Source organism: Trachurus japonicus, chromosome 5 (assembly GCF_045865225.1).
Source record: "Trachurus japonicus isolate A0001 chromosome 5, Traja_1.0".
Classification (NCBI taxonomy): Eukaryota; Metazoa; Chordata; class Actinopteri; order Carangiformes; family Carangidae; genus Trachurus; species Trachurus japonicus.
Genome location: NC_140911.1, coordinates 36,254,138 through 36,276,937, shown reverse-complemented (window position 1 = coordinate 36,276,937; position 22,800 = coordinate 36,254,138). Strand labels below are relative to the sequence as shown.

The following is a 22,800-nucleotide window of genomic DNA, read 5'->3' as shown; positions in this document are numbered from 1 at the left end:
TTTCCTCAAAGCTAAGAAAAAACAAAAACAAACAAAAAAACACCTTGTCAAGCAGTTTCACATATGAACCATCCATTTAGGAGCTCAAAACATGCTCTAGTGAATATTTATCAGCGGGAGAGGTTGGAGGAATTGACCTGCCAACTTGAGATGGAAAAAACATGGATACATTTTTTGGATTGTCATTTTTTAACTGGTTAATCAATTTTGACATAAACTTCTGAAATGCAAAATATTCTAATCTCGATAGGTTGCTAAAAACGATTGACAAAGAACAACAAATACATCTAAACAAACCAAATCAAACTGTAAATGGTTTAAAATAGAAACTAAAATGTGCTCTACTGTCCTCTGCTTTCATCTCAATTCTAATCTTGAATTTTGATGGATATTATTTTTTTAGAATCTGCTTTATAATGTTTTTGAAAATTACGGATTCACACTCCATTTTCTCATACAGTTTTCTTATGTTGCCTTTTTTGTCTATTTCCATGCTTCTTTAATGCCTGTTTTGCACACTGAATTAACTCTTTGTATGATAATGTGCTTTACCTCCATTCAGCCCCAGTAATCTTGCTGCTTTGTGTACAGAAAACACATGGGTCAAATAATCTTAATATCAGTGCTGTACTGTAAACCTGTATCAGACTAAAGGAAAAACAATGCAAAAGAAAAAGGCAAAACAAAAAAAATAAGGAAAGAAAAACCTCTGTAAAGGTTTGCATAAAAATTCTTATTATGATGCCTGGACAAAACAAAAATGAAATTACACTCAAATCAGTCTAGAAAGGCAATCACATACGGTTAACAATATAAATGGCTTAAGTTTAGAACATTTCAACAGCTTTGAATTGATGGAGTGAAAATGTTTCAAAGTTTGTTCGTTGTATCTTTGGTTTCCCCTTTAAGGCGGAATATCCAGATAAATAATGCACAATCCTAAGAGTCTGCTCAGATGAAAGAAGATTTTCTCAGATGAAAAATCTCTGAAATGTTATCTTTTTTTGTCAACATGGTAAACTGCAACATTATGCACCCAGCAACAATGTAGTTATTTACCTGAGTGGCGAGGCTGGAGATGTCTATGACTGTGACAGAGTTCCCCCAACTGGCCCACACTGAGTCATCTAACACCAACAGCGTGCGCACTGGTTCTGAGCCCAGGTTTACACATCTGCAGGAGTCAGGTTCCCAAAGATCACCTGAGGGAAAGAAAAACACACAGTGAACAAAAAAAAACAATAACTACCACATGGATGTCTACAAACCCTCAAAATCACTGTCTATTATCACAGCTAGCTTCAACTCTGAGGGTCCTACTTCTATTTCAACACCGTAATATTGAGTGAAGCAATTACTGTATATTCATTTCTTGCCTCTTGTATCACAGCAAGTTATCTTGGTGTTTAAAAAATACACTTAAAGCTATTTAATGTGGAGCAATTACTTAAGTGTCAGTGGAGGGAGCTCACAGTTGAGGCAAATTTTACTTAAATGAATAAAAAACCAACAGACATGAGCGTATGTGGACTAAAGGTTGACTAAACAAGTGTACAGACCTCAATTTGAAGCACCACATACTGTGCAGCACAATGTTTGCACCCTTGCCACCCACATGCTAATAACTCTGGTGTATACTTTAATCCACTTTCCAACTCCTTTATCAGCCCCCCCCTTGCTGTGTCGTTCACTCTTTTTGCTTCATCAGTGTGAAAATGAAGCAGACCTTTTTTCTTTGAGTTTTAATCACAGTGCCCACGTTGCAGCTACCACAGAAGCACATTATAAAGTGAATTACATAAGCATTGCCTTTGCTATGCGTTAATGAAGCAAAATTAGAGAAGGAAGTGCATCCAGCCATTTAATTAACATTTTGAGTTGTTTATTTCTGCCTTTCATAGCAGAATAGCTTTACAATGCCTTTTGACTTCCACAGGTTAATTGCTTGGCATGTTATAAAGGTCATTTTTCCACCTTTTCAAAATTCACTCTTGTAAATGTCCCTACAGTCCCTTGCACTAAGGAACACCAAACCCATGATTCTCCCACTTTAACATAATGGGGGAGCAGTCTTGTTGCAAGTGAAGTCAAACATTTCTCCCTCTGCTTGTTAAATGTTTTCATTTTAAGCTGACATAATGTCTGATGTGCATATCTCGGTGAGAGAAGCTAGAAAACATTATTCACTAAGCAACAATGTGTTGTGTGTATTCACATGCCTTTTGATACGAGTCTCGAATGAAACCTTGGCATTTCCTGGCTGCTGCAGACTTGTTTTTAGACAGTAGCGCGCTAGTCAAGGGCATAAATCTTTAACAGATGTGCCGAATCCACAAACATTCCCCGGCACCCTCCAGAGCTTTTCTCCTGTCCTTTTTTTTTATATACAAAGCATGAATAGTAATATTTAATCGGCATGCAGCAGCTTGGTGTAATTAATCATCCTTTCTGCTTGGGAGGAGAGAGGAGCACAGGAGGAAAGCAGGCGCATTGACATACTGTGGCCAGGTAAGAAGAACCCAGTGATAGAGCTATTGTGCTCCCGCTGGCTGTGAAGACTACAACCCACTGCTGAGATGGTGTTAAGCCCCCCTAGCCTTGTGCAATGCCTGACTAAACATGGCATGCCATCTACCACATGGAGAGGTGTTATTTTCATACTTATACCGGGTGTGAAATTCACCAGGAAAACAAAATGGGATCCTAGCATAGACTGTTCAAAATTAAAATCATTTTACAAATACTCTCATTGTGGAAATGGGTTTTCCGAAAAATGTATCATACAGACTTGTGTGCATGACGCTAATATTTTTAGGTCATGTTAATAAAGAATTTATGTTTGAACACAATAATTGTTTACTACTACAGAGCAGTTTCATAAATATGTAATGCATGAAAACAGAATCTCATTTGTACCAGTTATTAAAATATTTTTGTTGCTAAACAAGCTGATTTAGAATCTGAAAAATATTCAGTCTGTCTCACTGTCATGCAATACGGGACAACAGGTATAGAGGGAACATAAACACTCATCAGTAGAAAAGAAATAGTTCACTCACATGACAGAAATGCTCATTTACAGTAGTAAATACGAGTTCATAATTAGCATTTAGAATATGTAGTCAATTGAAATATTTTTGTCTCTCCCTATGCTTTGCATTTTGAGTTAGTTTATAGTTGTTTTAATTATTATTATTTGCCATATGAAATAAAAGGATACATTATGCACAGAGAGCAGAAAAACACCTAACAACATCCTTCTAAAAAAAAAAACCCAAAACCTTACCGCTGTTATTTCTTCCATAAACCATCACAGTCCCATTCCTCAGGCCTGCAAACAGGAAGCGAGAGGAGTGCTTGAGGCAGAGCACAGGGCAGCCCTCTGGGTTACTGAGGGTCAATAGGCACTGTGCTGCAGTGTCCACGCTGCCATAGACCAGGATGCTGCAGGAACAAAAGCAGTACAGGCAAACATGATAAATGGGTGTCATTTAAGATGACAGAGTGGCTCTTTTTCATGCAGTTTGATTTAACAGTTCACTCTGGAGCAAAGCATTGTGTAAGTGCAACCACTCTGTCTTTCTCATGTTTGAAATCCCATCTTAACTTTGCTACATCTTGTTGTCTTCTTCAGAATGACAAATGCACATTGCTTTTTGTTTCTCTCTGTCAGAGAGGAAGAAGTAGAAGAAGTAGTATTGGAGATGACAGTTATTTGAGTGTGCTGAAATGCATAAATTGATTTTTTTTTTTTTTTTACTGTATGTCTTTTTTCTCTTTCCCTGGACAGACACGCATTGAAAGGGAATGATTCAGCATACACAAAGTGCTGACATATGATTTCTTATTCTTATGCAAAGGACTAAGCACTAATACAAAATGTCAATTACAGAAAAGTTGTAACATAATGGGTAAATCTGAGATACAGGACCATTCCCTGCTTGAAGAAAACACAATGTATTCACTATAGCTATGGCAGGAGACTGATTAAACCTATCCCCTATTACACACGGTAGGATCAGAGGGTTTATTGGATTAGAAAATGAAACTGATCTTAGCAGCAGTAGCAGGATTGATGCCATGTTGGGTATCACCTCTGATTTCTTGCTTTGATGAAATATTGACAAGCAAATCTATAATGCTGGAAATCTCAAGGGGCCATAACAAAGGATAATACAGGATATTATTTTACAACAGAAGACATGGAGCATACTGAAAAGCAGGCGTTTTGAAGATACAAGTTATTTCCAATGAATATAATTTAAAAATGTCTCCTTTTTTTTCTATATCAACACAAAAGCTTGTTTTTTCTTTTTTCTCAGGCATCTGTTCCTCACCGGCCGTCGTCTAACCCAACACAAATGTTGGCGCCGATCCCAGAGGTCGCACGGTGAACTCCAGCCTCGCCTTCCTCAGCCTGAGATGGTTCTGGTACATATTCCAGACATCGGACAGCAGAGCCTACCTGCAGGCTCTTCACAGCCCGTGGCATGGGCCTGTTGAGGGAAAATATCTCTATCTTCCCCTGAGAACTTTCTCCTCCACCAGCCACCTGTAGGGAGAAAAGAGCCTGGTTGAAAGAGGTCGAGACCCCATGTTAAGTTGTACCAATGGACTGAATCGTAATGCCGCAGGTGATAAACTATTCTGCTGGAATAGAGAAAAAGATATAGGAGGAGAAAATGTGCTGAACCAGGCTGGGCTCCATTAGATCATGCTATGTGTGTTTGCTGTCTTGATGGAACTGTGGAAGCCGGGGTATAATGTGTCTGTGCTTAAACATTCTCCACCTGTCAGCAATTTAGATTTTAAAAAGTTCAAATCAATTATCCTGTCAGACTTTATCGTTTGTAGTCCTCCCTCAGTTTCTTTGAAAATCACGTAGAATTTTAAACACATTATGTAATGGATTCACAATGTCATCTCGAGAACATCAAACAGTCCTTAAAACACTGAGATCTTTTCATCAGAGCAGAAGGGAGAGGCTCTCCAAGGTTTCTGGAGGGCCCTGAGCTGCTTAACAATGACGTTTTCTGAGTTCATAAGATCCGAGTGACTAATCAATTGCTTGAGTCAGTAAAATAAATCTTTTTCAATTAATTGAAAAGGACGATTTTTGTGTGTCCAAGGTCACACTCAGTTGAGGAAGCTGTTTTCTGAGTGAATGAAGAAGTGCACAGCACACAGAGGTACAAACTACAAACAAAGCTTCTGAAAGCCAGACGTTTCTTCCAATCAATGCCTTATGTCCCATTTTGAAAGGAGCTCAAGTTGTGAAAGAGCCTCCCTGAAAACAGGAACAACAACAAACTTAGATGTTACCAAAAGAAGCTTTCCCAAGGTGATTCATACTCTACAGACTGACTGTCGGCCTCAATAGAGACTTGATTTCCTGTGTATCACATTTATATTGGCCTTTGTGTAAGCCTGTCAATGCCAATGCTGAGAAAACAAAGACAGCAGGAGCCTCCCCCCCAACCTTTCTATGATTCCAATTAAGGTGGCATCGCTCCCATTCCCAAACAATTAAAGTGTCACTGTAGGTTTTCAATATAATTTCATTCATTACTTGTGTGTAAGACCTAGATGCTTGTCCAGACAAAATGCAAAGCCCTTCTAGGTGAAAAAAGAAAGCACGGCTGCTCGGCGTTAGACAGTGAAGATTTATTCTCCGTATGAATCACATTGTGTGAGTGTGACATGAGCTAAATATAGTCTTTAGCTCTTCTCCTCCACACTCACCCTTATTTGCATGCAATCATTTGTTTGATTTGTATCAGCGTGCAGAATCTGGACAGGAGTGATCCTGTGGGCTCTTGAGAATGAGCCAGAACAAATAATGGTCTGTTGCACAGGGTGAAAAGAAGATAGGGAGGACTTATCTTGCAGCAAGGGGCCCAGAAAAACACAGCTTCAAGTGACTCTGTGTAACCAACGCCAGAGGCAGGGCCCCTGTCACCCAGACTCCTACACAATTTAATCATTCGCATGTCCATCTGTACCTCGCAACCCTTTACACACACCACCATCACCACTATACAACCTGGAAAGCCAGCGCTAATACTGTGCCCTGACAAAGTCATCACTACTTATTTGGGGAAATAGATTTCTGGAGTTGTGCCGTGGACAGATTCCTCCTCTCGGCTTGGGAGACACAAAAACTTCCCAAACAGTAAAAGCTCTGCCAGCATTAATTAGATTGCTCTGGACAGAGCGAGGAAGCATGGGAGAATGGTCATGATAGCACACTCTGCTCAACAATGTTCGCCACATTAAGAGGCCAAAACCACGGATGACCAGATTGCTGATATACTCTGAAGAAAATACATTTCAAGCTCCCCAACACTAATGCTTGCTATGAATGCTAACACGCTGAATAAATGCACAAGATGATAAACGTGAGGGCAGAGTTAACGGAGACTTTATCTAAAACTGAGAAGTAGGATATTGGGGGAAAAGGAGGACAAGTGGGGTGAAGGCAAACAGGGAAACACTGGGGTATCAGCCTGATTAGACACAATGTCATTACTCTGATCAAAGCACACAGAAATCCCCATAGCCCATCTCACTTTAACATGATTAGTGTCATCCCTTATTTGACAAGCCTGCCAGGGAGGTAGAACCAACTGGGGGCGGGAATGCTCAGCCACTAATTATTCTTGCTGGATCTGCAGGCCTTCACTGTTTTGTGTTTTAGTGGATACCAGTATGTTTTCACTGTGGTTAAGTGTTGCACCTTGCAGTGTGTAACATGCACTGTGCTGGGAGATAGATGTGCTTAGTACACAGTGAGTTGCTTGTCCTGTTTTTAAGGTTGCTTTGAATAATGAATGTCTAAGTATATTTGCTCAACAGATTTGAATTATCATTCATAACAAAATGTGTCTGTTAAACATTTAGATGCTTAAGTGCTATGGGTGGGAATCTTTGGGTGTCTCACGATTCGACTAGATTCCGATTCTTATGGTCACGATTCCATTAAATTCTCCTCAATCGACGATGGAGGGTGGGGTTGCTGATGGGCATACGCCTAGTCACAGACATCCAATAGAGGATTTAAATCTGACCCGTTAACGTTAGTAGGTTAATGAGCGTCATGGCGTGCTGCAGCGCTGTGTACGGAAGCCTGTGAATGCGCGTATTGAGACGGAGGAAGATTATGAATCGATCCAGAATCGTAGAGGATAAGAAAGAAGAAGCTGCATCCTCTCACAAATGGTTAACTTTTAACATTTACATTACATTGGCATTTATTTTAAACTTATTTTGAAGCTTTTAAAAATTAGATGTTTAAAATTGGAAAGTTTTATACAGAGATGAACAATTCATGAAAAATATTGACAAAATCACAATATGGCCAAAGCAATAATTTCATCCATTCATCCACTGGTCGGGGGGGGGGGGGCTGTAGGCGATCCTAGCTGGTATAGTCTGAGGGCAGGGTAAACCCTAGAGGGGTCGCCGGTCTATCACAGGGCTGACACATCGAGACAAACAATGCTCAAACTCTCACAGGCAATTTAGCGTTGGCAATCAACCTAATGAGCACGTCTCTGGACCGTGGGAGGAAGAACCTGGAGAGAACTCACACAGGCACAGGGAGAATATGTAAACTCTACACAGAGAAGTCCCTGGCCGGGCAATTGAACCCAGAGCGTTCTTGCTGTGAGAGAAGCACTGCACATGCACAATATACCATACTGTAACAAAAGCTGTGTGGTGCTACGAGTACCTCTCAGTTTTAAAGGACATGGTCCAAACTGTGAGTGGAAAACGCCAATGTAACTCTACTGCTACTGTAAATCATTTTGCTGGTCAATATTCAAAGACCTGAAGCACTTGATTCTTATCCTCAAGGACTGAAGACAGATAATGCTGTCGAAGACTACAGAGTGCTCTGACAGACCTGAAACATAACAGCTTCTTTATCGGGCTTAACCTGGCCATGCCTCAATAACACACAGCCCTTTGCATTATCCCTTGCTGCTATGCTTTATAGTAAGAATGTCTTCTTTATAGTAAGAACATCTTCTGTACACACAGCAGTAACAGTCAATAGCTGATTGTTGCAGCGGTAAACCGACTGAAAGCTTTAAAAACATACTTCAGTGTAGTGGACATATTCTCTACCAGTGGAGCACATACTGTATCCTGCAACCTCACTTTGCTCCTCTGAATGGTGTGGGTCAAGCTCTGGGGCATTTAAGCCATCTGCAACACATGTGCTCTACAGGAAGTTGAAGGTCAAACACACACACACACATCAAATTTCCCTAACTTCCAGTTGTGCCATACAGTATCTCCTTTTCCCCATCTGACTGAGCATCCAGCTTAAAACCCTTTAAAATAGCACCACAAAAGCAATTAAGTCTGAGAAACTAAACTGTGAGTAGTGAGTTTTTCGAGGGCCTTCACTTGATTTAGCCAGTTTTAGGTCAAAGGGGGGTTACCTGATAAAGTGCCCACCTTCTGCAAAGAGGAGAGGGAGCAAAAATTGAAACTTGAAGATTAATAGCAGATTCACTACATCGTTTTCCTGAGTTTCTCTCTCTCTAGATCTGTTAAATTCCCCCAAGTCTGGGGATTGTAATGTGATAGTCTGGCAGTGCAATTTGCCCCACTCATCACAAAGCACTCAGTAGCAGTTACCTACTACGAGCCTTCATAAGGTGTCAATTCGCAGTTTCCTTGTTACATTTTACAGAGAAAAATGGTGCATGTCTCATTCTTTGCCTTAAGAAAAAAAATTGTATTCATTTTTTTTAATGAATGAGAGCAGAATATAGAGGACCTTTAAAAATGTCACGGTAATTGTGTTAAAAGCTAAAATGATCAGCAACTGTAAATATGCATTATTTTACCTTGTCATTGGTTTTAATTATTTGGCATACCACTGAGTGTGCGGGTTCTTGTATATGCGTGCATGCATATGTGTGTGTAAGCAAGACATTACTTACCCAGAGGTAGCCTTGAGGTAAGGAGGTGCTCGCTGCAGAGAAGCCCAACAATGCACAGTGAACAGGATTATGGAGGGCGGCTTCAAGCTAGGGAAGACAAAATGAATATGGATTTAAAATGCATCAAGGCTCGATGATGCAAACTTATTTTTTTATTCTTTTGATGTAGTCCCAAAAATACTGCTTATCTCAAGAACATCTTCCTGACAGTTCTTTACATGCTGAAGAATATCACTGAATTCCTGTTTTGACACACACACACACACACACACACACACACACACACACACACACACACACACACACACACACACACACACACACACACACACACACACACACACACACACACACACACACACACCCACGTAAACACAGTAATTTCATACACTGAACACTAAAATCAATGTAGCACACAACTGGCAGACATTTCCCAAAATGTTCTTATTAGTATAATTGTACTGCACTTAGCTCTTTCCTAGTCCCATCAACTACTCAAAGTGCTTTACACTACATGACACATTCACACAGACATCACTATCAGCCATAGACTGTAAGAAGAATGGACGTAGCACTGTCATGTCAGCCACTGGTTTGGGGGAGTCTGTTTTGTGCTCCTACTATGGGCATTTGAACAGCGCCATCTTGGATTTTAGTGGGAGTCTACTTTCCATATTAAATTTTGAAGCCTAAACAACACTAAAACGGAGAGTTGCTCATTCTGGAGCCAGCCCCCAGAGGCCGCCGGAGAACTGCAGTTTTTTGAATGCGGAAGTGGTCTTCACTTGTAGAACCCACAACTCCTACTGAACAGTCAATTGGAGGAAAACATTCACATTCTGGACATATTTTAACATTAAACCAACACTAAGGAACTTTTCAACCTTCATATAATGTTTTCATAACTTTTGTGATGGTACATCGACTTACAACAGGTTGAATGACACCTCTGTCATGGCCTGAGGGGGTCTGTATCGCCTTCACTGGCACTAAGCAGCTTTGAGGAGCATGGCAGGAACCGGCTCTCACTTAATTTTCACTTTTGTGAGTCACAACGAGGAGGGAGCAGGCAATACAGCACCTTTCCGTCGGATTGTGTATGTGTGTTTACTGTGAAATGATTTGCTGGTAACAGAAACTTAGTTTGGACGTCTTCTGTTAATTTCCATGCACCAGGAGATCAGGATGTTTACAGCGCTATGCGCTAGTGCTCATGGGAAATGGAGTCTTCCTTCAGGCAAAACACTACCGCTTTGGGCCACTGGCGCCGCCAAACTCAACCAAAACTGAAAGTTCTTTAGTACTGCTTTAAAGCAGATATCAGTGGCACGGCCGTTTCGGCTAATGCTGTGTTCAAGGCAGGCTTTTGAAACCGTAAGTTACAGCTTCAAGTCACAACTACGACTTGGTAGCGTTCCAGGTAACCCGTAGCTCGTGTTTTTACCGTCCTGTTGTCTGTGAAAGTTCCCTATAACGGCCACTCGTAACTTCCGACCCGTGAACTCGTACCAGATCGAACTGGTATGACTTCACAGGAAGGAAAAACACAAAGTACGAGTTTCCTTGAACGCACCATGAGTTAGCAGCCCCCGCCCTTGTCAGGCATCAATTGGTCCTCGTGCTACGTCACCACATTCACGCGCATCCCTTGGCTGCACACACAGCCCTTCATGCCGTTCTCTCCCCTCATTGGATAACACTTGTATCCCACAAGGAAAATTTTCTCCTCGGGTTACAGCAGAGCAGAGTGACGGAGAGACTCGTGTTTAGGCTGAAATACTTCATGTAAGTGATTGCTGACGGAAAATAGGACTATTTAGGACTTATATTAACAAAAACATTCCACTGATATCTGCTTTAACTCTGATTCATTAAATTTGTTTTCAGATCTCTTTCCTTCAGTAATGGTGCTGTCATGGTTTGTCTCTCCTGTTTAGTTCCTGTTTGTTGGTTTGTCTGCATTGTTACTCCATAACCCTGAGTTTTTTCCACGTGTTCCTGCCTTTTGATTTAAGTATTACATTATTTGTCATTCCACTACACCTGTCTTTCGTTGGGGCCAGTTTTAGATAAACCCTGACAGGTGCTGTCCACTTATTTGAATTTACTGTACAGGTTTGTTCACAATGAATAATACAGTATTGTATACTTACTGTACATGGTAGATGTGACCAACAATAAGCCTTTTCATGTCTTAGTCATTTTCAAACGCAAACAGTTGAAAATGCAGTTTGCACGCAATAATAATTTTGAAGCATAAAATGCACAGAGCGTGCACTACAAAGGTGTACATGGTGTTTGTATAACAACTGCTATTTACCATTTACTATTAGAGCTGAAAGTGAGCATACATGGGAACACGTAACAGGTGTGTTGGTGTCTTGAACTAAGGCAGATGTCAGACTGTTATCAATAAAAGGAACCAACATCTTATCAAAAAGAAAAATAAATTGATATTTTTTATAATTTATATCCCTTAGACATATAGGAGTTTGCCTGAGAATAAGCTGAGCCTGTGGCTGATGCGTGCATCAAACCCCCCATGGTGAAAGCTGCTCTTCTAACCAGCGGCTTGTGTGGTGGGGAATGATTATTATTTTGGTGTGTGACCGCTAAGGGTGGGCCATGTGACAGACAGAACAGCTAATTGTGTGTTGCTGGGATGGTAGGGGGGGGCAGTGGGAGAGTTGTAGAGTTGTTGGGCTGAGAAGGGATGTATTGAGTGAAGAGAGGGTCAGTGATGAGCGCTGCATGTCTTTAACTGTCGTCCTCCACGGCAGTGAGCATCAATCACAGGTAATTTATAGCCTCCCATGACCAGAACACTCCCTCTTTTGTCTCTTGTTGGGTATGTTTGTAAACACTAAACAAAAAGAAGGATGCTGGCCACATCACTGCCCCCACCATCTGCACCACAAGGCTACTGCACCCACCCACTGCCCTACCCCTCCACACCCCGGCTGTCTCCATCTATTCATATTCACTACATACATGCATGGCTTGTCCTCTATATATCCTCTCAGTCCCACTTTCCCATTTCTCATTCCCGTCTTTCACTTTATTTATGTCTGCTCTTTTCCCACCATTTCTGTCTTTTTTTTTCTCCCTCTCCCATTCTGCCAGCCTCTCATCAAGTGCAGTGAAATGTTTTTGATAGGTAATTAAGTGGCAGCCATATTATGTGTCCATATGGAAGCCCCATGGTGAAGGGAGCTGCGGTGGGACAGAGGGACTGGAGGACTGGAGCAGACTGTGCTGATGGTTCAATAGTGGTTGGATTTTATCAGTCACCTGAGACTGGAGAGCATTGTAGGCCAATCTTCCCCGGCCAAGATTGTTTTGTATGTTAGCACTCTCCACAGTCAGTACGGCAATTCTAGAGGGATCCATCGCCTCTATCAGAGCAGTCTCTAACTTCATAAGTTATTCAAAGGCAGGAATGTGCACCGGGATCATTCAGATAAAGAACCGATGTGTAAATGAAGAGGCTTGTGTCTTAATGAGATACAGTCTGGGTTAAAATTATCGACAACGCTGAATTTCAAGTAGATAATTCATAATATCTTCAGAAATGCGAACGCAAATTTTTTTTAAAAATGAAAACCGATTAAACTGACATTATAATAACCAAATCTGATACCTATTGACATATTTAAGTTAAAGCAAACAAACAAATAAAACAGACCTGTGGTTAATTTTCCATTGCATGACCTGAATTAACCAATGAATGATGGGTTTGTTTTACCACATAAAAGGGCTGATTGTTTCCAGTTTCCTTTTCACAATGGTAAAGACAAGAGCGCCGTCTGAGAGCATCAGAATGCTGTTATCAAAGAACATAACAACTCCCAAGGCTACACGGCAGTCGCCAAAGATCTTCAAATCCCTGCTCCAACAGTTCATAATGTTATGGAGACATTTCACAGTCATAAAAGTATTAGGATGCTTCCAGGACATGATTTTAAGAAGAAGCTCAATGGAGGTTACTGTGGATTGTGGGAAAAACACCACACAAGATGTCGAAAGAGCTTCAGGCTGACCTGGAGCTTTGTGGAGTGGTGGTTTAAGTTTGTGCTACACACTGCACAATAAACCATGTCAGGCTCCATGGGCAAAGGCCAAGGAGGATACATCAATTGCAAAAGAAAAGACACAAAAGGCAAGACTAATGTGTGCAAAAAGTTCCACAGATAAGCCACAGTCCTTCTGGGATAATGTTTATGAACAGATGAAACCAAAATAGAGCTCTGTGGGAATGCACTGCATCAGTTTGTTTACAGGCAAAGAAAGAAGCCTATAAAGAAAAGAACACCTACAGTAAAAAACGGCGGAGGCTTTACATAATTGGTTCATTTGCATTTAATTCTGAAGGTATTTGGAATTATGTACTTGAACTTCAGGGGTGCCAATCATTTTTACCAGGATGTATTCATTCGTTGAAACATCTCATGCCTACTCTTGTAAAATGGTTTCAGGTATAAAAGGGAAATCTAATTTTGAACTATTGAACTAATTAGCTGTTTCCCAACGACACACTATGCTTAAGAACGTTAAAAAGCACTTCTTTCTATATATAACAATGATGCAAATTCATGTACTTACTTAATAGGCTACTTAGCATGAAATATATATTTCATATTATCAATGTCTAACAAAATTCTTTGACTGTTACATGAAGCATTTTTGTGTTAATGGCTCACTGGGCTTCAAGTACACTAGACACCGAGGGAAGCATAGATTGTGTTCCCATTAAAGTGCAGACAGTGACTATGATCAATACGGTAAACCCCAGGTCCACTTATTGAACTTCTTTAAACAGCCAATGGAAAGAGCTCAGATGAGCATCACAACAAAGCATATGAGATCATTTACACCTGTGAATGTGCAAATTATATTGACAGGCACAAAGGAAATGCGGGCCTTCAACGATGATCATATCAGTGGCGATCCAAATGCTAATTAGGTATCAGTGAGGCACCATTTAAAAATCAATGAGCTCCAAGCCTTCTGAAAGTCAATTGTCAGTCTTGTTTATAGCACAGTCTGTGTGCGTTATGTGTGTCTGCAGAGCCGTAGGTGTGAAGTGGAGAGGCTGAAGCTATTCCCAGGTGTGGAGGCAGGATGAGAGAGAGGTGAGTCTGTAAGCCGGCTGAGGGAAGTTTGATGGAGGACTTTGGGGAGTGTGGGGAGGAAACGGGCAGGTGAGCTAATTAAAGCAGGATTTGTTGATGTGATGAGAGGGCGGCCTCCCAGCTGCTGGTTACCAATGACCCAATGGTCGACAGAGAGTCCGCCCCACCCATTACCCCAAGAGGGCGCCAGCCCATATGCTGGTGCCAGGTGGCAATGGTTAGCAGAGGAGCATCCATCGCTTTTCCGGAGGATAAATGTAAAATGTGTGCATTAGTCCCATTCCTACAGGACAGAATGGATGGGAGCCGTTATTGTGACTGTCTTTTATCTACTGTAAACATTTTTGCCTCGTTAGACACTGCTACAGCTCTTGGCTCTGTGTGTCAACAAATGGAAGCAGTGGTGGTTGTTGGTAGTGGTCTAGTATGACAGGGTAGAGTTTTAATGATTCATGCTCTTGGCTGTCAGACCGTCAGTGCAGTGTCCCCCTGGTAAGGATGACTTTCCCAAATCCAATTAATGTTGTTTTACCTCCCAAGGCTACTCAGGTGCACTGTTTTTCCTTACAGCAATATTGCTCTGTAAGCACTGTGAAATGTGCTCTCAGAAATGTGGGGAATCTTCCACGCATCAGATTTGTGACAAGTGCTATCCAAAAAGGCTCCATGCATCACATTCATCAGGGGCCCCGTAATGTTATCAAGGCACACTGCAGCCTGCATCGCTTTCTTTGGCCTCAACTTTGCTTATGTAATGGATTCTCTTTATTGGAGAGAGTGCTCTATAGACACTTATGAGATACTGCATTAGGTGAAACTACTGAGCACACATTTCTGGACTGTTCAAAAGAAAAAAATGAGTTTGCAAATACAATATATTGCACTGTATAGCCTGCCGGAAATCAAATAACAAATATTATCTCCATAAACGGCATGCATACAGAGAACTGGGTGCTGTGTATTAGACCCAGAGAAAGAAAATATGCCCTTTTTTAATTCCATAGTCACAGTGCCTTCCCCCAATTCCACATACCAACAATCTTTTACACGCACTAACAAGCACTAATAGAAAACTTCCACTGTTTATTAACTGGTAATTGACTGGTGCTGGCGCTCCCTCTCCACTGCAACCCCACTGCCTAAGGCTACAGGCAGGATGGCCGCAGAGTGAATCGCCAGTCAGCCTGAAATTACTTAGATCCTGAGTACTGCCACAGGTAATGCACAATAAACAAGCTCCTAACATGAGAGATTTTGTAAAGTTGCTGCCTGGGTTAACAAGAAAGGAAAGAACTGATGGAGAGTGGCATTTCATGCTCAAACATAAAAAAAAAAATTATTGTTGATCACGTTTGGTTTTGATTTGACCTATGATTGGGCAACTCTTAACAACCACATCTACCAAGGAGCATGTTGTACTGTGCACTGAGGTACAGTACGTTGTGTAGCTGAGCGTCTGGTTTCAGAGTTTTCAAAGGCTGCATTTGGACAATACACCTAGACATGTGAAGAGGAAAAAAGAACACTTTGCTTCTTTGATTTCTCAGAATTTTTTCTCCCTGATGAGTAAGAAATTCCTCCTCCAGTTGTAAGCAAACAGAAATAAGTAAATAAAATCGGATAGTTATGATGCTGTAAAAGACACCCAGAAAGTATCTATGAAACATTTCTGGCAAACAGATGGTGTGATCTGAACAAAAAGCATTGTGTTTTGTAGCAACTGTTCAGTGTGGACTAACCAGTGTAGCTGAGGAAGGGAAGGACCACCAAAGACACAGTATTTCATTTGCACAGGGTGAAAGTACAACGGTTTGCTCATTTAGAGCACAAGGTAAACTGGCAGTGTCCTAATTCACTAAATTGCTACCCCCTGTATAATAAGCATTCAGCTGTGCTCTACAGCAGTGCATATATTTCATATTTTGAGTTAACAAGCTATTTTTTTAGGCTTTCAAAATTGTAATTCATTTTTTAAATTCTCGTTTTTGTTGAATATACTTTTGCATATTTTGAGATGTAAAACTACTCTGGGGCATCCCTGTGGTTCACCAGGTAGAGGACATACCACATTGGCTTTGTCCTAACTGCAGTGGCCTTGGGTTCGGATCTGAGCTGCGGTGTCTCTGACATGGCTTGGCCCCCTCTTACATTGCTGACATGCTCACCGAATACTCACCAGAGAGATCCCTTAGATCATCAAATAAAGATCTCCTCACTACCCAGAATCAACTCCAAATCAGCTCATGGCGCTTTCAGCCACTATGGTCCTACTGTCTGGAATTCTCTTCCACATGAACTATGGTGTGCTACAACAGTGTCTTCTTTTAAAAAGTAAACTATAAACATATCTTTTTTCGCAAGCTTTTAGTTATGTTTAAAGAGTGTGTTTTATTTCTGTCTTGTTTGCTTTAAAGAGATAGTTCATTTTGGCAAATTGGCCCATTGCTATAATCCCTATAGTCATAGCAGTAGGTTTGTTTCCTTTAATTGTCGGTGCAAGCTATTTTTAGAATGGGGGAGCAGAGCCGTGAGCTGCTCAGAGCTATGCCACGGAGGCTAATGGAATTTCTTGGTTTCCCTCATCAAACTCATCAAATACACAATCCAACAACTCCAAAACGCTCTCATGGACAAATTGTGACCTGCACATTCACCACGCTATGAGATAATAACAGAACGTTACGAGACGGAGTTGTTTTAGAGGTAAATTAATGCACAGTGCCTTCAGGGACAGTTTTTCAGCAAGCAGACTCTGTGTTTAGACTCTGTTTCGTAACGTTCCATCATTATCTCATAGCGTGGTGAATGTGCAGGTCACAACTTGTCCACGAAAGCGTCCGTGGCGTAGCTCTGAGCAGCCTGCCGCTTTGCTCCGCCGTTCTAAAAATAGCTTATAGCGTTTTGGATTGTGTATTTGATGAGTTTGATGAGGGAAACCAAGAAATCCCATTAGCCTCTGTAGCGTAGCTCTGAGCAGCTCGCGTCTCTGCTCCGCCATTCTTAAAATAGCTTACACCGACAATTAAAGGTAACAAACCTACTGCTATTACTATAGGGATTATGGCAATGGAGCAATTTGCCAAAATGTTGAACTATCCCTTTAGAATTTAACCCTCTCTCATGACCTTCCTCTGTCTAATGTCATAACAAAAGGCAAAATTACCAAAAAATAACTTAAAAAAGAAAGACATTACACAGTTAGCAGCAGTGTGCTACACAAACCCACTTTGTTTGTGGACATGCACACTCTCACAAAGCAAGCATACGGGGGGGCAGCAAAATGTTGTTTGCTCATTATCTGTTTTCCAATACTGTACATCATCCTCTCTAATGAACCTAATACAAAAGGACAACAGGATCAAAGTTGAAACTTGCTGTTCATGTTATGATTTCATGAGCTAGATGTCACCCTGTGATTTAAATTCCACCGGCATCTACAAGCGGAGATCAAAGGGCCAACCACCTGCTGTGCTTGCAGGCCTGCATTACACACAGAATATTCAAAGTCATTTGAAGACAATAAGATTAAACCATCTGCACGAGAGAGGGCTGAGTAGACAGCCTGATTTTTAACTCTTGGTAGACCTGTATCAGGTCCTTTAGAGGTGGTTAGGACTTGCGGCAAAAGCATATGGCTATCAGCTTATTATTGAAACTGGCTCAGGACATTTCCCTCAATTTAATAACCACAGTCTGTACAGTAACGATTCCCTGTCTCCCTTGGCTATGCCACAGATCATATCAGCAATAAGTGGAATGAAGTTGGAGAGTGGTTTTGCATATCACTGCTCAGAGCCACAGCCTGACATTGGTAGGACATCACAAACTCATATTCATGACTTGACTGAGATTTTCTTCCTTGTGCCCTTCACCGCTCCTAGCTCAACGACTGCAACACGCCCAACAAATGTGATGCAAATTCGGTGTGTCGCTATGCCCCCTCACATTCACACTCACACACAGACACACATGCACGCACACATGCACACACACACTGCTGACTCCTGCGGCCATGGCAGTTCCAGCTCTGGATGAAAGCAGTGTACTGCCCCTGCATTAATGGGTTCAAAAGAGGACTACGGGCCAAACTTCTCCGTCTACTCCATCACTTCCTCCATCTTCCATTCCCTTTTGCCAGACGCAGGAAACAACCGACCAGGTCCCGGACGAGCTTTGGATGAGCAATCTGTACCCACCTCAAAGACAGAAACTGACACAACAGTTTGTCAATACAAGGTCCTAGATGAAACCCTGTACACAAGATTGGACAAGGCTTTCTATAATCCTTAATATCAGATGGCAGGAAACACAGAACAAAGGCAGCTGTGTTGCCAGCTCAGATCCAACCATGTGGCCGTTGAAGTGACTTTTGCCAAGGAAGCTTTGCACATCAAGGAGCACCTCCCAAATTTGCATCTGCCCCTCGCAATCCTTGGATCCTTATTCTATGGTGGCCTCTTTGGCATAACATGAGACAAACACAAATCACAACTGTTCACAAATACAAATCTGGTTGTTCCACCACCACACTTAAGGCTGATTGTCTCAAGTCTGTATTTTGATATTTGTTAGCTGGATACGATACAACCTACCTTTTTGTACGGATCAACATAAGAAGTAGTAAAGCATTAAGTACATTTCAGCATAGAGAATTAAAGAACACTGAAGCATAAGGTTAAATGACCTTACATCTCTTAATAGTGGCCAACAACAACAAACAAAACAGCAATCAGAGTGGTAGTTGCCCATGTCTTGGAAGCAAGTAGCAAGAAGACTAATTAGCAGAGCAGAAAATAAGGAGAGTACATATCACTGCAACAGACAGGATTGCTTTGGCACAATAGGAAATCAAAGAAGAGAGAGGGCTTTCTTCCCTTTCCTTTTGAATTGATGCAGTTTTTGCCTATCGTCCTCTCCATATTGATGTATAATCACAGAGGAAGAATGTGACCGAATTACCACATTTAGCAGATCTGCAGGATTTTCCTTCTGGGTACATAATTTGTTCCTGCATGCTATCTTGACAAGTACAGAGTGAGCTCAAACCCAAGGCCAGAGAAGGACTGTAGTCTGAGGCATTGCTAGAGTGTCTATGATTCCCTGTAATTAGTATGTTAACTGTCACAGCAACTGATCGGGCTCTTCGCAAATGACCTCGCTGTCAAGCAGTGGGTGTGTCTTCTCATTTTCGTATATATACAGGCGCCATACTGCCCTCTATTGGCAGGGAGAGCACTGAGGAGAAAATCAACTGTGCAGTATGGAAACCAGGCTCTTATGTGCACACACAGTACCAACTTCCCCAGTGACTCTGGCAGCATAAACCAGTTTCCTGTCCCGGCCAATAAGAGGCAGGAAGAAGAGGCTGTACTGTTGGCAGGCATGGCAACCATTCATAATGAAATCCTACTTGCTCTCATGTTGTTAGTAACATCATCTACTATGAAAACACTTCTTTCATCAGGACGCTTGGAAAAATACCAACTCTGTATCATACAAACACAAAATAATAAAATATGTCTAATAAGCTCTGAGCACTTCAAATCTTTGAATTTTTTTCTTGTCTTCACATACATTTCACAGTTGCTTCTTATGAAAATTATGAAAAATGCAGCTCCATAGCCACCGCCTGTGTATAATAGTCAAGACTTACACCCACTACATCTACATTTCCGCTTCTGTGGTTCTTGCCTTTTTGTTTGCTGCTGACATAACAGCTACAAAGTACCTTCTAACTATTGTTTTAATTCAATAACCTTGACTGATGATGCTGCTTAGCTCCGGCAGTGAGTGTAGAGATCCACATCTATATACAAAGAAGAAAGCCTGACCTCTGTGTACTCCTGAACCATTAGCCAAGTTGTTGGAAACTGTCACGACTTCCTCAGACTTGTTCTCTGCGAATGCCAAAGTTTGACTTCTGCCCTGACCTCTGAGAAAGGTCCCCTTTGATCGGGAGTGTTAAGCAGTCAGAGCTTGTGTGCTGTCACTGGCCCCTGTGTTTGTGACAGTGACAAGTTTGGTGTGTCTGGGGTTGGGTTTTTGCTGAGCTGAGCCGCGATGGCCAGAAGGGCCAAGCAGTATCAGCTCCAGCGACAGGTCTGCTGTGATCCAGCTTCACACAGAAAAATTAGATTGACACTTCCTCCTGCATTCTCATATTCCGCATGCCAAAAGCTTGTCTTCCCCCCTTTGAACTCAGAGGATGAGCAGCAGTGGTCTGTATTTTGTGGAGAGAACTGTGGTACATGTTTACAAAGCTTCCAAATCTCAGACTGGCTCCAAAATTTACAACTACAATTGAGGTAAGTCATTTTTCCCTGAATGCGGCTCTCGGTGCATTTCAACAAACACAGTTCAGTTCAGCATGATGTGAATGAATTCCATAATACATACTGTACAGTACATCTCCGTAGAGTGAATCTTGCAAAAATCCATCACAGCAGTTACAGAAAATGGGAATGTGTATATAGTATATCTGTGCATTCAATATTACAGCTGTTGATTTGGGAGGTGGCCACATCACGTTGTGCTTCATGTCCTGGAAACATCAGCATGATGCCGGATGTCTGGTGAGCACCTACTGGATGAACATGTCCTAAAATGAAAATCACTTGAGATAAACCCAGATAAATACCCATGTTGTGTTCATGAACACGTATTACTTTGTGGCTCTAAACTGCAGAGAGGTGGGAACATATTTCTAACATGTCCTCGTAAATAAGGAGGCTGGCCACCGATTGCATTTTTAAGCATCATTTGCAGAAATGATAATGAAGCAAACACAGCCAAATAGAGCACGGAACAGTCAGTACTGTTGGTCATCATCGTAATTCATTTGACCCCATGATGGTCACAGCAAAGCCTGTATACTGTAGATTATCCTAAAGCTCCAATAAGTAATCCATGGGGAAAAAGAAAAGGGATCTTGATGAGGATGAGGTCTGGGAGAGAACAGTGTGCTCTCTCCTGTCTCAAGCACTTGTGCATCCTGCTGTTTGTGTTTTTCTGTTTGCTCAAAGGATATTACTGCAGAGCAAGAAAGGGAGCTGATACGCCCCGGTGGATGTATGATGAGAACGAGCTTTTAATCCATGCTGTGGCATCCATTCTCAACAAATCAGAGAGGTGGCTGATATCTGCTACTTTGAAAGGTAGCAAACGACCTTCAGGAAAAACAGAGGGAGAAGCATTACATAACGTGTCAACTTGATGACTTTACCTATAAAAAAAATTAGGATAAAAAACAGTTTGGAGGGGGGAGAGGAAATAAATCATCAGAAAGGCGTTGCATCAGGGAAAGGCCACCCTTTTCACATTGTCCTTCTCCTTTTTAATCCATATTTCATAACATAGCATCTCATCTGTGGTGCTTCACCCACACACAGCCTTCACGCTGAACCATTTCCTTCATCTTGGCTTTAAGAGCTTTGAGTCATTATGTTGGTAAATCAGTCATTCACCAGACAATGCTCTAAACGTAGCAGTGTATTTACCGCTGCCAGGGGTGCCACTCGACATGCTCATTTTACACACATGCAGTCACTTTCATGTGGCCTGGTGAATGCACAGTGCTGATCTCCTATCAGTTGATCAGCAGGCATGATGGATGACACAGCACGTGAGAGGAACATGCACAACATGCCCCCAAAGAACCAGCTACTCAAGCGAACCCCAGTGACACGGCACAGATCTCTTGTCACTGGATGACAAAGACAGAAATGACCTAGAACATGTTTAATGGATTGGAAGTTGATGGGAGACTGAATTACTGTAGAGTAGACCCAATCGCAAAAAGACATAAAATAGTAAATAAATAATAATGGTGATCTCTGTGATGATCTATGTAAACTAGTGGAGTATATTAGGGGTGAGATGTGAGCAAGCTTTGCCGTTTTCTGAGCTGAGACACAGAAACTAATCCTCTCAGAGAAAGAGAAGGGAAGCTAACCCTGATGCAGCCCAAACCCTTTTCCAGTTTGTCATTCTACACTTCAAAGCATACATGATGAAATCCCCCAAGGTATTATAAGAGCTCTGGCATAGCAGCCATCCTCAACCCTGTCCTAGCCTAATGCCTCATAAATGGAGTCTGGAAACATGTCCCTTTACTATTTCGAAAGTCTTTGTAGCCTTGGATCTTTAAGAACCTTTTAGAGTTGCAGAGGAAGAGGTGCTTTCCTACTGAAGGAGATAGGCCACGTTTGTGAATCATTATGCAGCCAAGGGATTCCTGTCCCCTCACTGTAAAATACTGCACATACAGTATGCATGTGAGTCTCTTTCAGAACGGTACTGTAAGATCAGGACAGGAACTGGGCATTGATCTTCTTCTGAGCTTTGCTGAATGAGCGGTTATACAGAAATACTGTGCACAAGAAAATAAACGTGTCCTACATAGACAGGCACATAATTTAAGCCATTCAGTTCCCAATGCACTATGTGACGCCATCAAATGCCAGTTGTTGTACAGCTTGCTGAGCTGTCAGGTTATTGGGTTTCATTAAAAAAAATCCATTCCTGGTATCCAGGATTCAGAGTAGCATAGCAGTGCTTGCTGGACAGAACTAACAATCTGCAGGACTTTAAGTCACACAAGGGGATGGCAAGGGGCACAGTGGATGCTGTCCTCTAAACTTAGCACATACCATGTGACGCCACTACAAAAAAATGTCATTACCAGCCAATAACAAGCCTTTGTTTAAGTTTTT

At 41.6% G+C, this 22,800-nt stretch overlaps 1 protein-coding gene across 4 annotated transcripts in view; it reads right to left on the bottom strand.

Moving 5' to 3' along the window:
• arhgef10la (Rho guanine nucleotide exchange factor (GEF) 10-like a) overlaps positions 1 to 22,800 on the bottom strand; it is a 128,507-nt gene that overhangs the window by 15,573 nt on the left and 90,134 nt on the right. For all 4 annotated transcript variants that reach the window (XM_085777776.1, XM_085777773.1, XM_085777775.1 and 1 more), the window contains 4 exons: positions 8,958 to 9,044; positions 4,338 to 4,552; positions 3,287 to 3,444; positions 1,060 to 1,202 (listed from right to left, as the gene is read on the bottom strand). In XM_085777776.1, the coding sequence (XP_085633902.1) occupies positions 1,060 to 1,202; positions 3,287 to 3,444; positions 4,338 to 4,552; positions 8,958 to 9,044 (603 nt within the window). The remainder of the gene's footprint in view (positions 1 to 1,059; positions 1,203 to 3,286; positions 3,445 to 4,337; positions 4,553 to 8,957; positions 9,045 to 22,800) is intronic.